General features: G+C 41.9%; 1 protein-coding gene across 5 annotated transcripts in view; it reads left to right on the plus strand.

Moving 5' to 3' along the window:
• The window catches only part of LOC113157843 (ADAMTS-like protein 1), a 75,342-nt gene that overhangs the window by 40,078 nt on the left and 22,548 nt on the right, over nucleotides 1-12,716 (plus strand). For 4 of the 5 annotated variants that reach the window (XM_026353462.1, XM_026353460.1, XM_026353461.1 and 1 more), the window contains exon 3: nucleotides 9,559-9,686. In XM_026353462.1, coding sequence (XP_026209247.1) covers nucleotides 9,559-9,686 — 128 coding nt within the window. Of the gene's footprint in view, nucleotides 1-6,758; nucleotides 6,928-9,558; nucleotides 9,687-12,716 lie in introns of those variants that run through there. The other variant, XM_026353464.1, reaches the window with a different exon arrangement.

A 12,716-nucleotide genomic window follows, 5' to 3' on the forward strand; every position in this document is an offset into this window, starting at 1 on the left:
GAAGGGCGGAATTGGAACAATGTGCTGGAGGTGTCATCCTTTTTTTCTTTTCTATAATTGTTTCAGTATTTGTAGGTCAGCTACAGGTCATAACAAGGAACTGAAGCATGCATGCCCTCTTTGCTTTCCTTGTTATTGCATCATTATTTAACCGAGTGAAAGACGTCAGATTTCAGAGGGCGGTCCAAGGGTTAAAGCCTCCATTGACCACCTTCATCATATTACTATCACTTTCTCTGCTCGTCCCGGAGCCAAAGACAACACACAATACATTTTCAACAATGAGTAACATATGTTACCAATGTGACTCAATTGTGAGGTTAAAAGCTGAAACCGTAGCTGTGTGAAGCACATATTGGACAGGAGGTCGGCCATGTCTTCCTGTGACTAGTAAAGCTTCAGCTCGCTACGGGTGTAAATACTCTGCACGGGCACATCATGAATCGCGAGCCGCTGAGACAAACCAGGCGTCTTTTTTTATTTTTTTATTTGGAGTTGCTGTTTGGTGTCTGTTGCTGACCGGTGTGTCTCGTTCTGCAATTATGAATGAGATTAACAAGAAAAGCCTGTTTCATGTCTGCAGTTCAAGTAGATACTTTGATCTTAGTTTGTCTTAACTCTTGTGTTATGAATGCAGAAATCAGGCAGGATGTTGTCTGTGTCTCTTGGCACTGTGCTGTTTGCTTGAATTAGCTGTTTGATTCAAGTAATGTAGAACATTTCACTTTACAGTGTTTTACATGTGATTGTTTATTGTAACTTTCCATCGAACGCATTTTTTGATCCTAACCAGTCTTCTATAAGCTGCTTTGCATCCTGATATGATCCTAAAAGTCACATTTAAATTTCTGCACTTTTAATGGAGTCTAGTGAAATAGTCCAGTGTAACAAAAAGAATATAAATGACTCTTGTTGTTCCCCAGACGTATTTATTTAAAACAGAAAGGAGAAAAAAAAAATCAGCCCCAGATAAAACATATTTTGTGATTACACTTGTGACAATTCCCATGTTATATCTGCTCCTGCAACTGATTTGTAGCATTATCTCACCAGACAGAGGTCCCTTAAATCATCCCCCTTCAACCAGAGCAGTTCAAAAGCACGCATGCAACTTTAAAGTCAAAATTTATTTTGATACGCAGGAGGAAATCAAAACAAATTAGTCACTCAGACAGGAAGTTGATTGGGGATAAGAGGGACGACGAAGCAAACGTGTACAGCCACAGATGGAGAAGTGATGTCTTCTGTTCAGTGTCAAAAGTCTTTTACTTATTTACTATTGTTGGACTATCCCCATTTTATTCTACAGGTTTATATTATTATTATTGCTATTATTGTCATTATAATTATCTTAATTTTAATTGATATTACATGCATACATGATGGCGGTTCAAGATTCACATTATGATCAGTGCGAATTGATCAGTATTAGAAAAAAACCTAAAGGCTGATCTTTGTCTTAGTCGGCTTTACCATCTGCCTGCCCATCAACCTGCAGCAGCTGAAAACAGCTGCCAGAATGAACCAAAACAGTAAAGTAGCACAATGGGAACGAAAAAACATGAGCTAGGAGACGACAAATGCTGCGTAAAGGGCAGTAAAATCAGCCAGTTTTATAGAATTGTGTTTGAGTTTTCAGAAAGTGAACTCGTTTCAGAAATCCAGACCATACGGTCATATGGTCTCCATTTTGAAGCACAGGAGATCAGCCGAGCTTGATGCTGACTGTGCGAGTTCATAAATAAGACGAGGTGCTTAGTGTTGGTCGAGATCGGGATGTAGGTCCCACGCTCCCTGTTTCCTTCCAGCCCACCTTGGTGGGCCGGTTTAGCCAACTCCAGCGACTTTAATTTAATTTATGTCCATCCCCTCCTGTCATACTCCCCTGGCATGTGGGACCCTGATAGAGTTAGATAGGGCAACCCGTGCGTTTTCAGAAACATGTGAGCTCTACCGAATGTGCTAATGGGAAAAGCTTGGCGCTGAGAAGGTACGAACACAGTTCATAGGAAGCAGTAAATGTCACTGCTGATTCTTAATTACGTGCTCTTTTCCTCCTCTGTGCCGTGGGCTGCAGATGGAGTTTTAGAGGTTTGCTCGGTTGGGATCAGATTGTGGTTACTAACTTATTCAAAATGTCACTATAAAGGGTGCAGAGCATTATTATAAAATATCTGTTATAATCTTTGACCTGATTTTTACCCGTACTAACTGTGAGACTCGAGGAATGGCGATGCCGTGTGGGTGTGTTGGATTTATTCAGACTGGAATACGATGGATTGGTGCACCACCGTGAGGGTGCCATTTTTACTTTGTCCAATGCCAATATCCAGAGGTTGTGACCCTTTAACTGACTTTAAGATGAACTGAAGCCTCCTAAAATGTTAACAGAGGCTTATACCCAAACACACTGTCAGTAGTAGATATTTATTTGTATTTTATGCTGAACTAAAACACAGAAATTCCTGCCCATAAATAAAAATAGACATATTTTTGCACCACAGTGTAGTAGTCAAGTGAAAAGTACAGTATTTTCCTCTGAAATATAATGTAGTGTAGGTAACTTAAAACTTTAAGTACAGTACTTCAGTAAATTACTCTGGGTATGGTAAATTGTCTTTTTTTAAATATTAGACAAATTATCTGCTCTAAAACTAAAACACCCCTGTAATAAACCAGTCAGCGCACAGAACCTAGTTCTCCAGAGGAAAATATATAGTGACGGCTTTTGTGGTGCTGGACTCTCACTTTGTTTTGCTATAAAATTAGTAAATCTGAGTCAAGGAGTGACCTGTTTGCTGTGCAGAAGAGCATTTAGGTTCATCATTAGTTAGTTATTCTGCTTGATTTGACTGTCAGGTTTGGTGAGTGTGACACAAACGGCTGTAGGCAGACTGTAGCTCACATACTTCTTATCACAAGGATCTACTTTTAGATTATTTCTACACTTTTGTAGTTAAATGTTGGATCCTCCATTGCGAAGCCATCCAACACATCCTCACTCACTTTTCCAGGACTATGCAAACTGACAAGACCTTTTTTTTTTTTTTTTTTTCAAAGAAACAAATTATTTTGGTTTCATTCGTGCTCTAAAAATTTCTGGGACCAATATACAGGCAGAACAAATGTCTTCCTCTGCAGGGCTGTAGGGAGTTACAGTCTGAAGTTCAGCTCAACTCTATGCCAGCAGAGATGGGTGTGTAAAAGGCCAAGTTGGCGTTTGTCCTTCCCTTGAGCACATTATTTATCTCTAAAATGGCCTTGCATGCAAGACTCTTCTTCCTCCCACTTCAACCATGATACAGTATCCTCAGAAGGTGTGTTTATGGCTCTATAAATCTGTCATCTTTAGATTACCACCAAACACAGAAACCAAATATTGCTTTCTCCTACAAGCCTCAACAATAGAATCGACCTAGTCTTTATCCTAAGCATTAAATAATAGGAAATAACCACATTCGAGCCCTAAATGAAAGGAAAAGTTGGATGTGAAGTCAAGGATGGAAGGAAGAAAAAGTTATTGCCAGTCATCAAAGACAATGAAGAATAAGGAAAATATTTAGGGAGTATTTTTAAGGCACATGTTTTAGCTGTAATAGTGCTTACATTGAGTTGCTGATGTGTTATTCACCTCCCATCTGGCTTAGATTGGATTTAGCTGATTGTTCAGGAATTACATCTTTATTTTAAACCTCTGGGTTTTTTTTTTTTTTTTTTTTTTTGTGTGTGGTGGGGGGTGGGCGGATTTTCAGCTGCAGGTCGTAAAATCCCTGTCCTGGTAAAACATTTTACGCTGTGGCCCAGAAAGCTTTTTAAACAATGGCTTTGGTGTAAATCACGCCTGGAGCACATACATGGTTTGTGCGGGTGGTGGGAGGCTACCATTTATCCTGCCTGGACCGCTTAAGTTTCCCCGTGTCTGTCCCTGGTAACTTTAGCTTCATTTCTCTCTCTTTCTGAGAACCCAGGCCCTGTTAACTCAGGTCATCACCTCATAATATGGCAATCTTTTAATGTGAGGAGTAGTAGGGAAGGATCACCGTAACGTCTGCTGCTTGGAAGAGCTACAGTCATCAGTTTATATTTATGTTATTTTGCATGAGAGAGGTCTGCTAGTGTCATTTTAGCCTACAGTGACTAATGATGGGAGCAGTGTTGGTATGTTTGGCGAACATTGCTCGGTTGTCCATCATAATGTCAAAAAGTGTAAGAAACCAGCAAATCCAACTAACATTATTCTCTTCTTTAGCTTCTTTCTTTTAGTTTGACTTAAAAGACTAGAGAAGTACTCAGAGCTAGAAAGTCCTCAGAGCTTAACAGTTAAATGCCACTGTTTATCCAGTTAATCAAGTAAAGGACATCTTTCTCAACTTAATTCAATGGTTTTATGTTGGCATTTTAGGCTTTATTTGATACTTATTGATTGACCGAAGGGAGAAAGACAGGAAACATGGGGGGAGAAGGACTCTCTGTTTGAATTTATTTTTAAATTGCAAGTCAGCACAGGAGGAGAAGAAGCAAAAAGGTTTGAGCTTTCTTCAGTGCGCAATAGAGTGAGTATTGCTATCACCAACAAGGCCTTTCTAAAAAGCTGCAAGGACCCCTTTTTTTCTTTCTGTTATTTATTAGCATATATAATATACAAAAAACAAATGACTTCCACTCTAACTTTAATATAGACCTGTGGTACAACTTCCTACACCATGGTCACCTTTACAGTGAGGGGGTCCTAGAAACATTAAGACCTGCTTACCTTGAGTTTTACCTCCTAATAAAGTGGTTTACATAGTCGAGCTAATCTGCTGGCTTGTTTACAATTGATGTGAACCTTCCCCCTTGTTCCCAGATGTCAGTGATTACTTTGGGGGGGTACTGTGTTGTCATAACTGATAGGAATGATGGAAGTGCATCAGTGTGACCCAGGCTGTGAGGACCATTTGTCTATTTGTCTATAGACAACTACTGTAGACCTCCTAACCACTTGCAGGCAACCTAATATCTAAGCCTGCCCTTGTGTAAAATAACATAGTGCTATATTATTTTTTCTCACCTCATCATCTTCATGGATTATTGTTTAAACTATGGGAAGACACCTCCAGCGATGCTGTGGTAGAGAACCAGCTCCAAGTCGGTGTCAGTCAAACACATTCATTTCCTCCTTGGGTGTTTAGTTTTAAGCTCTGGGCACACCATCAATGCCGCAGTTTATTTTTTATAGTCATACATTCGCAAATATGAGAAGGATTTCTTCTGAAAGCAAATATCAGAAGTTTATGGATTAAGGGTCCTCGGACGTATCATTTCTGCTTTGGCTTGAAAAAACATGCACATGTAGGTCCCTCCCTGCCGGGATCGTGAAATACACTGGTGTTTTAGAGAAACGCCGAGGGTGAGCATGTGTGTTTGAGGTAATTCTCCAATTTGCAGAACGTACAGAAATTACCCTCAACCAAATCAAACAAGGTGAGTCTCATACTGTCAGCAGCGAGTTAACACGTCAAGACAGGTTCTGCTGTGCAGAACTCAAGTACACAGTGTGTTTGCATGTATGTGTGTGTGTGTGTGTGTGTGTGTACTCGGTAAGTGTCGAGACATCCGCTCCTATGTTGTGATTAGGGTTGCTGACTATTTGCTCTGGAGTGCAGCACATTCCTCGCAGCCTTAATTGATAGTAATTATGTGGTTTTTGATTTGGTGTTTTTGATCGGGAGGTGGATGTGAAGTCTTTGATTTGAAGGGCACAGAGTTGTTATTGTCCTTGGAACGTCACAGCTGAGTGCTTGAATACCAGCCTGCTGACCTTGCTGGTCTCATCACCATTGGGTTGGCACTTGCTTTCTGCACTCTATTTGTCTTTTAAACTTCCTGTTTCAGCTTTTCATTTTCCATATTGCCAATGCAAAAAAAAACAAACTGGAAAGCTACTCAACGTGCTGGGAGCCGTTCGTCGTACTGGTTGTTTTTTCCTCTATAACCAGAGGAATTGTCCCTCCAGGGGACACCTGGCTTGTTCCCCACCTCCACAGTGCAAATGTTCTCTAGTTTAAACTGCCAGATGTTATGAAAGGCTCTATTGAAGTAGACCTTTCGCTCATAAAGACCTAGAAAAAAAGAAAGCCGTGGCTGAGAAGTCTATCCTGATAGCTTCACTGACTATGTCATCTGATTTACACGGGGCTCTCACATGTAAGTCCTCGAAAAGCGGAACACAGTCAGGAACCGGACATGAAATCATGTGCTCCCAAATATACCTTAGTCTTATTCAGATGTGTGTTTTGGGTCAGCATTTCTGTACATGAATCAGAGCGATCTTATTCCTAAAGATACGGTATGAAAGATATTTCCAAAACCAAAAGTGCTGGCAGAAGAGGTCTAGAGCTAAAACTGAGAAATGAGAAACAGTGAGTTTGAGCAAGAATGAAATAAAATGAGAGAAAAACATTGATATGGAAAAACAGGTATGTGATAAACTGTTTTTCAAGACAGTGGGAGAAGAAATGCAAAGAGAAAGTGGAAGAATGGTGCCACAATCCCTTGTTTGAATTTACATGCCTGACTGAGGCTCATTTATTGATTGATTGACTACTGTGCCAGACCTGTAGACTCGCAGGGCTCTGATCCCCCACCCTGCTGCCCCCCGTTCCCCCCCCCCCCCACTTCACACACTAAAACACACACACTCCCAAGACCTCCTCCCTCGCTTTCCCCACTTCTCCCGAGTTAGAACAGGAACCACTCAGAGAGGAGACGGCAAGCAGGCAGGACACGCAGAGTGACCCGCATCGGAGCGGGGAGGGGGTGAATCAGGCGTCAGGCTAACTCGCACACAAACACACGAGCAGCACAGGAGTGGGCGACTCACACACAAAAGGCATGGAGCAAGATTTTATATCTTGCAAGCTACTGGTGACAGCTCTTCTAATCCTGGTACAGTGATTTTATATCAGTTTTATCCTGTAAAATAAGTAAATTATGTATTAAATGTTAAGTGATACATCTTTTATTCAGTCATTAATCTCTTAGACTTGAGAACTGTCACACTAAGTAACATTTTCTAACGTACATATGTGTGTATGCATGCACAAAACCTAATTAATATGAAAGTGTGGCTCTCCAGATGTAGTAGCTAGTGGCACGACTTGTCTTATTTACTCCCTTATGTTTGTTGTTGTAATCAGAAAGGTAGACTTGCCATGCACATGATGATCACCAAGCTGTTTTTGCCTGAGGTTAGGGGGCTCCCTGTTACATTACACTGACTGTCTTGCTTGCGGCACGATGCTGAGAACAGTGCCGTGCAGAGCGGCGCGGACGACAAGGGATTTAACAGATGTGCAAATATCATATGTCTTGCCAACTGAAAAGGCCATTGCATGTATATTGACATAGTCTGCAAAAGAAGGCACTGGAGTTAGGTTTCTTTCCCCCTGTCGAGGAGTTTTCCATCTTCAAGGAAAATGTCCTTAGTCTCAGCTGCTGACAGGTGACTTAAATAGAATCTGTCCATCAGAATAACATAAAAAGTGGAGATCAGACGTCTTTTATCATTCGCTCATTTCCTCTATTCCACTTGATGTGAAAACATGGCACGGGGCGACAGCGAGGGAGGGCTTTGAGGCCACATTAGCTCTGTTTTTCCTCATTGTAAAAGAGCCAGAAAACAAATCTTGTCTGAATGTATTGTATATGGTTAGCACTTAGGTTAAGGAGTCCGAGGCAGATTTGTGTATAATCTGTGAAGGGAATCTCGATCCAAAGGTTGCCTGCTTCCTCCATGAAACGTTCCAGGGCAAATAAAACCCTGAAGGGATCAGAGCAGGAGAGGTGGGACGTGTACAGTTGGAGGGTTAGGAAGCCTCCAAGTGGATATCTGAGCCTTTTGATTATTGGATCCAAATCCCAGCAGGACTGCTGTCCGACTAGTGGAGCCTTGTGTTCCTCCGCCTTTATTGAGAACAATAGCAGCACAGTCGGCCAAACAACCTCATCATCTCCATCCCTCCATCCCATCATTAGCTTCCTCTTCTCTTTCTTCACCAGTCTTGTTATGCCTCTGGCTCTCTTGGCGTTGCAACACACAGCTCCCAGTCGTAATTGAGTGCAAAAATCACTGATTGCTTTTCAAAGGAGAATTAAGGTGGTGTGCTAAAGGACTGCCCAGAGCACAGCCTGTGTTTATTTACCATGGATCCAGACATTGAAAGAGTTGGCCCGTGCAGAAAGTAGCGCCATTGCAGATATGTTTGGCTATATGCTTCGTTGGCTGTGTGTTTAGGTCATGCCGTTTCCCCCCGCTGCTGTTCCTCAGGCATCATCCGCAGTGACAGCCATTTATATCAGTCCCCACGCACTTTTAATAATGTGAATTCACCACCCTGCTCTGGAGCGACAGCACGGGTGTTTTTTTGCTACCGTGAGCCAAAGAAAATAATCACAGCCGTATTATTACGTGTATCTGCTTTCCTCTGCAAGATCCATTCATCTCTGTAGATTAAGCCCACTACCACACTGTTGGGAAAAGCAGCCAGAGAGGTCAAGATAACTTGGCATACCCAGATATTTTCCTCGAAAATCCTAAGGTTGTGTATTTGAAATGTCACGCTGGACCTTTTACTATAAAATATTTATCATCTCAGTGGGCATAAATTCATTTAACAGCAGGTGTTACACTTAAAGGTTTCATAGTTCCACCCTTATTTAGTGTGTTTGAAGTAAGTGGTCTTGTTGAGCCTCACATTTCATTACTACTTGTTCTGAATAGCAACAGCCATCTGTTTTCCTTCTCATTTCACCTGAGCCTTATATTCAGACAACATAGCTGTCAGTCTTTCATTTTGTCAGGTCTAAAAAGGGCTCAACAGTCTACATGACAGTATCAGCCTTACAATAAACACTTTTGTAGAACTTTTGCAACTGGGAGTAAGTCTTGTTAAATCTAATTTGAAAACGTAAAAGGCCTTGAGAGGTAAAGAAGAGTTAATAGAAATGAATATAGAGGGGTGGAGAGGAACCTAAGTCTTTGGCTGTCACTCTACATCTGAGATGCACATTGTCCCCGCACTTGCAGAGTTCATCTTCTCATAATATTGATTTTGGACGGTGCACTAATATCTCTGCATCCACTGCCAAATACAGCACGGTGCAATTAACAGAGTGAGGCGCACAAGTAAGGCCAGGAGCTTAAGCGGGCTAATATTTCATAATCTAAGAGATGACTCAGACATAGGAAATATACAAAAGGGGCAAAGGTCGAGAGCTTTTGATTACTTCCCCTTACCGTTTCTCTCATCCTGTCACATGCACTCTAGTTTCATTTTCAGCAGCTCCTGCTATAAAGTCCCAAGTCTTCACCAACAGTCTTGCTTCTTTAAGCAGTCGGAGAGCTTCGTTGTCCGAGCACCCAACTCAAATGAAGTGATAAGCGAGCTGCCGATATAGAAGTTAATTTATTCCCTTTCACCATGCTTAATGCTTGTTTGGTTTCTTTTATCTCAACAACTGTTCTCTCATAGTTAATGCTTCTCATCCTCAAATTACACCTTTTCCTTTGCCGTGCAGAGCTCGCGAACGGCCCGATCGGAAGAGGACAGAGACACGCTGTGGGATGCTTGGGGCTCGTGGAGTGAATGCTCTCGTACCTGTGGAGGAGGAGCTTCATACTCTCTCAGGCGATGCCTCAGCTCCAGGTAAGGCCATGTGATACCTAAAAGCTTATTATATACATGCAATTATGTTTAGCAACATTAAAGCGTGGTTCTTCCATCTTAAATGCTTAAATTGTTAGGTTGTGTTCTTTCTTAAACAAGATGAGAAGATCCCTGCTGCAGAAGAACAGAACTTTTTTCCTCCTTTTCTTTTCTTTCTGTCCACTAAGTATATAGTTGTATAATTGATTGCACATTAGGATGCTTGTTGGATGAGCTTGCAAGTTCATATTAATGATGAAATCTGTTTGGCATATTGAAGGAAAGCTTTTCTACATCAGTCTGTGGATTGCGAGATCGTTCGAGCAGTCAAGCCACAACTTTGGTCATCAGTGAAATATCTATTGGATGGATCACCATGAAAATACAGAATGTTAGCACTGTTATTGTGAGTCAGCATGCTCAAATTTCTAATTGTCTTTGACAAACGCGAAAAAAATAAAGAAGCAAAGTTTAAAATATGAGAGCTGGAAACAAGAAGAGCAAATTTTTAAGTACCGGACTCGGGGAGTGTGGCCATGTATTAATGGTTCAGGTATGCTTACATCACAGGAGAAGAGGAGCAGTTAGTTGAATGCGTATAATTTAAAGTTAAAGTCAAATAAGTGGAGACAGCTCATGGGCAGTTGGTAATCTGAATAATATCCTTTTTTAAAGAACTAAAGTTAAGAGGGGCCTCCATTTAATTTTAGATTCATGAGAGGGAATGAGAAGTGGGGGTCATTTTGTACTGCTCATGCCAAAGAAATCCAGACATTGTCCCTAATAGTGTGAGTAAATCTCACCAATCGCTCCTTTGCTGTGAGCTGTGTGAGTGCTCAAAATACATATGACTGTTCTGTGATGGTTAAATAGCCCTCAGGGTTCAACCGAGACAGTCATAAAAGTCTTGAATTAATCACTAACAATAGGGATCTGATTTTCAGTAATGGCCCAGACATGTTTCTTCACAAATCAGAGCATGACAATTAATGTCCTTTGCCAAAGTATGTGTCACTTTTAATAATGTATATTCTCTAATATGGTTGTCTGCACGCATTAAGCATTTGCTGGTTGCATTCCCACTGCTCATCATCTCAGCTTAAGTCACAAGACCAACTGGAACTTGTGCTTTTGACCTCGCGCCAAAGTCAACTGGTTGGTTAGGCTTCAAGCTAACCCAGTGGGCTTCGGGATTAAAGCTCGAAGCCAAGTTCGCTGGACAAAGTGGCCAATTACAAGTGGATTTGAGGAATAAGGGAGAAAAAGAAGACAGAAGGAGCAAGAGGGTATGTTTTCCATAGAAATGTCACATTTATAGAGTGGGAAATAGCTGCAGGGTGACTTCACTGCATTCCTCCAGTTTACAGTTCCCAGAATGTATCGCTCGCTCTCTAAAGGTAGCCAGTGAGCTCTGCTGCTGAAGTCACCTCTGTTGCACTGTTGGGGAGCACCAGCAGTGACAGGAGCGGCCAGTGAGATCATAAAACAATGGAACTGCGCGGAGACGCACTGACAATCTGTCACAACTGAGATGTACAATATGAGCCTTTCGTAACCATGAATCTGTCTGCGCTGGCACTAGGGAGCCATACTGAGAAGCATAAGGCTGTCAAAACCTCACATTCGAAATACTGGACCCCCCCCCATTTTCTGTACTGCACTGTAAACATTGAGGAGTTCATTTCATGATATCAACAGCAGCCATTTCTCTTCGCTTGCCCAGATTTTTTTGGTCAGGCAAACCTCAGAGTGTTACTGGCTGCAACTGCAATTGACGTGTTAAGAGGTGTCTTGGGTTTTAGCCCCATGTGGGATGTACGCTGTGTATGTGTGTGTGTGTGTGTGTGTGTGTGTGTACACTCTATGTGCGTAAATCCAGGCTGGTTCTTCAAATGGTAAGTCCCTCCATCCCACCTTATTCCACCTCACCCCTCTGTTGCGTGGGAAAGAAGGAGCAGTAGCCTGGCCCTGGGTGGCAGGTCATTAAAAAAAGCCCAGCACAAGGCCCCTTGTGTGTGTGTCTGTGTGTGTGTGTGTGTGACTTTTTTGGAAAAAGAAGCTGGAAACGGGCCTGCAACACCCTCCAAAGCAATACCAGCACAACTCTCTGACATTCAAACACACACACACACACACACGCACACATACAGGACACAAGATCCATCGCCTCTGCAAAAACCTCACCAGAGGGCACATGCGCAGATTAAACACGGATAGCCTGGTCCTCATTAGTCCAACCTGCCAAACACACATGATCACAAGCCCAGTTATTAAAAAAAGCATAGCTGGTTTGAAGCTAGTGTGGACATATGGATTGGGTGTCATGGCGAAGGAAAACAGTGCCATGTCCATGAGGCTTGTGGTCGGCAGACACTTTAGATATTATTCTTATTTTGCATTTACTCTCTGATATTAGGCCACACCCGACTTTAGAAAAAGATTAATTTAGTTAAGTATCTAAGTTTAAAAAAAGTCTCAGCTTCTCATTTCTGGTGTTTTTACTATTCACTGGGTCACTGATTTCTAGGATTTACAGGCAGTGGCATTAAATGACTGTGGTATTTGCTACCAAAGTCATACCAACACGCTTTAAAGGGCAGTTAAGAGTGATTTTATGTCAAGGTAATTAACTTGGGCCTGGCACCATGATGATGTCGCCCCCTCTGTTTGGCTTGGTGCTCAAAAACACCACTCTTTGAGGCCATGGCGTGCCAGAATCCAGAAAAGTAACTACTGTAGGTGTAGATGTGCAAAATCTAAACACATTTAGATGTTTCAGACACATAAGATGCCTAAAGATGCCTCTGTAGGTGTCGACCAAGTGGAGGACTAAGTACAGTAACATGTCGGTGAAGATTCTCAGTCGTCCAGGTAAAGTTATCTGGAAGTTGAATCAAGGCAACTGGACTTTCTTCTTGTTAGGCTGAAACGTTTCGCTACTCATCCAAGTAGTTCCTTCAGACTGAAGAAGCTAACCTATGCAAATCTGTGCAGCATCATTAACTACATTTTAGGTTTTTCATGTGTAAA

This window comes from Anabas testudineus, chromosome 18, assembly GCF_900324465.2.
Source record: "Anabas testudineus chromosome 18, fAnaTes1.2, whole genome shotgun sequence".
Classification (NCBI taxonomy): Eukaryota; Metazoa; Chordata; class Actinopteri; order Anabantiformes; family Anabantidae; genus Anabas; species Anabas testudineus.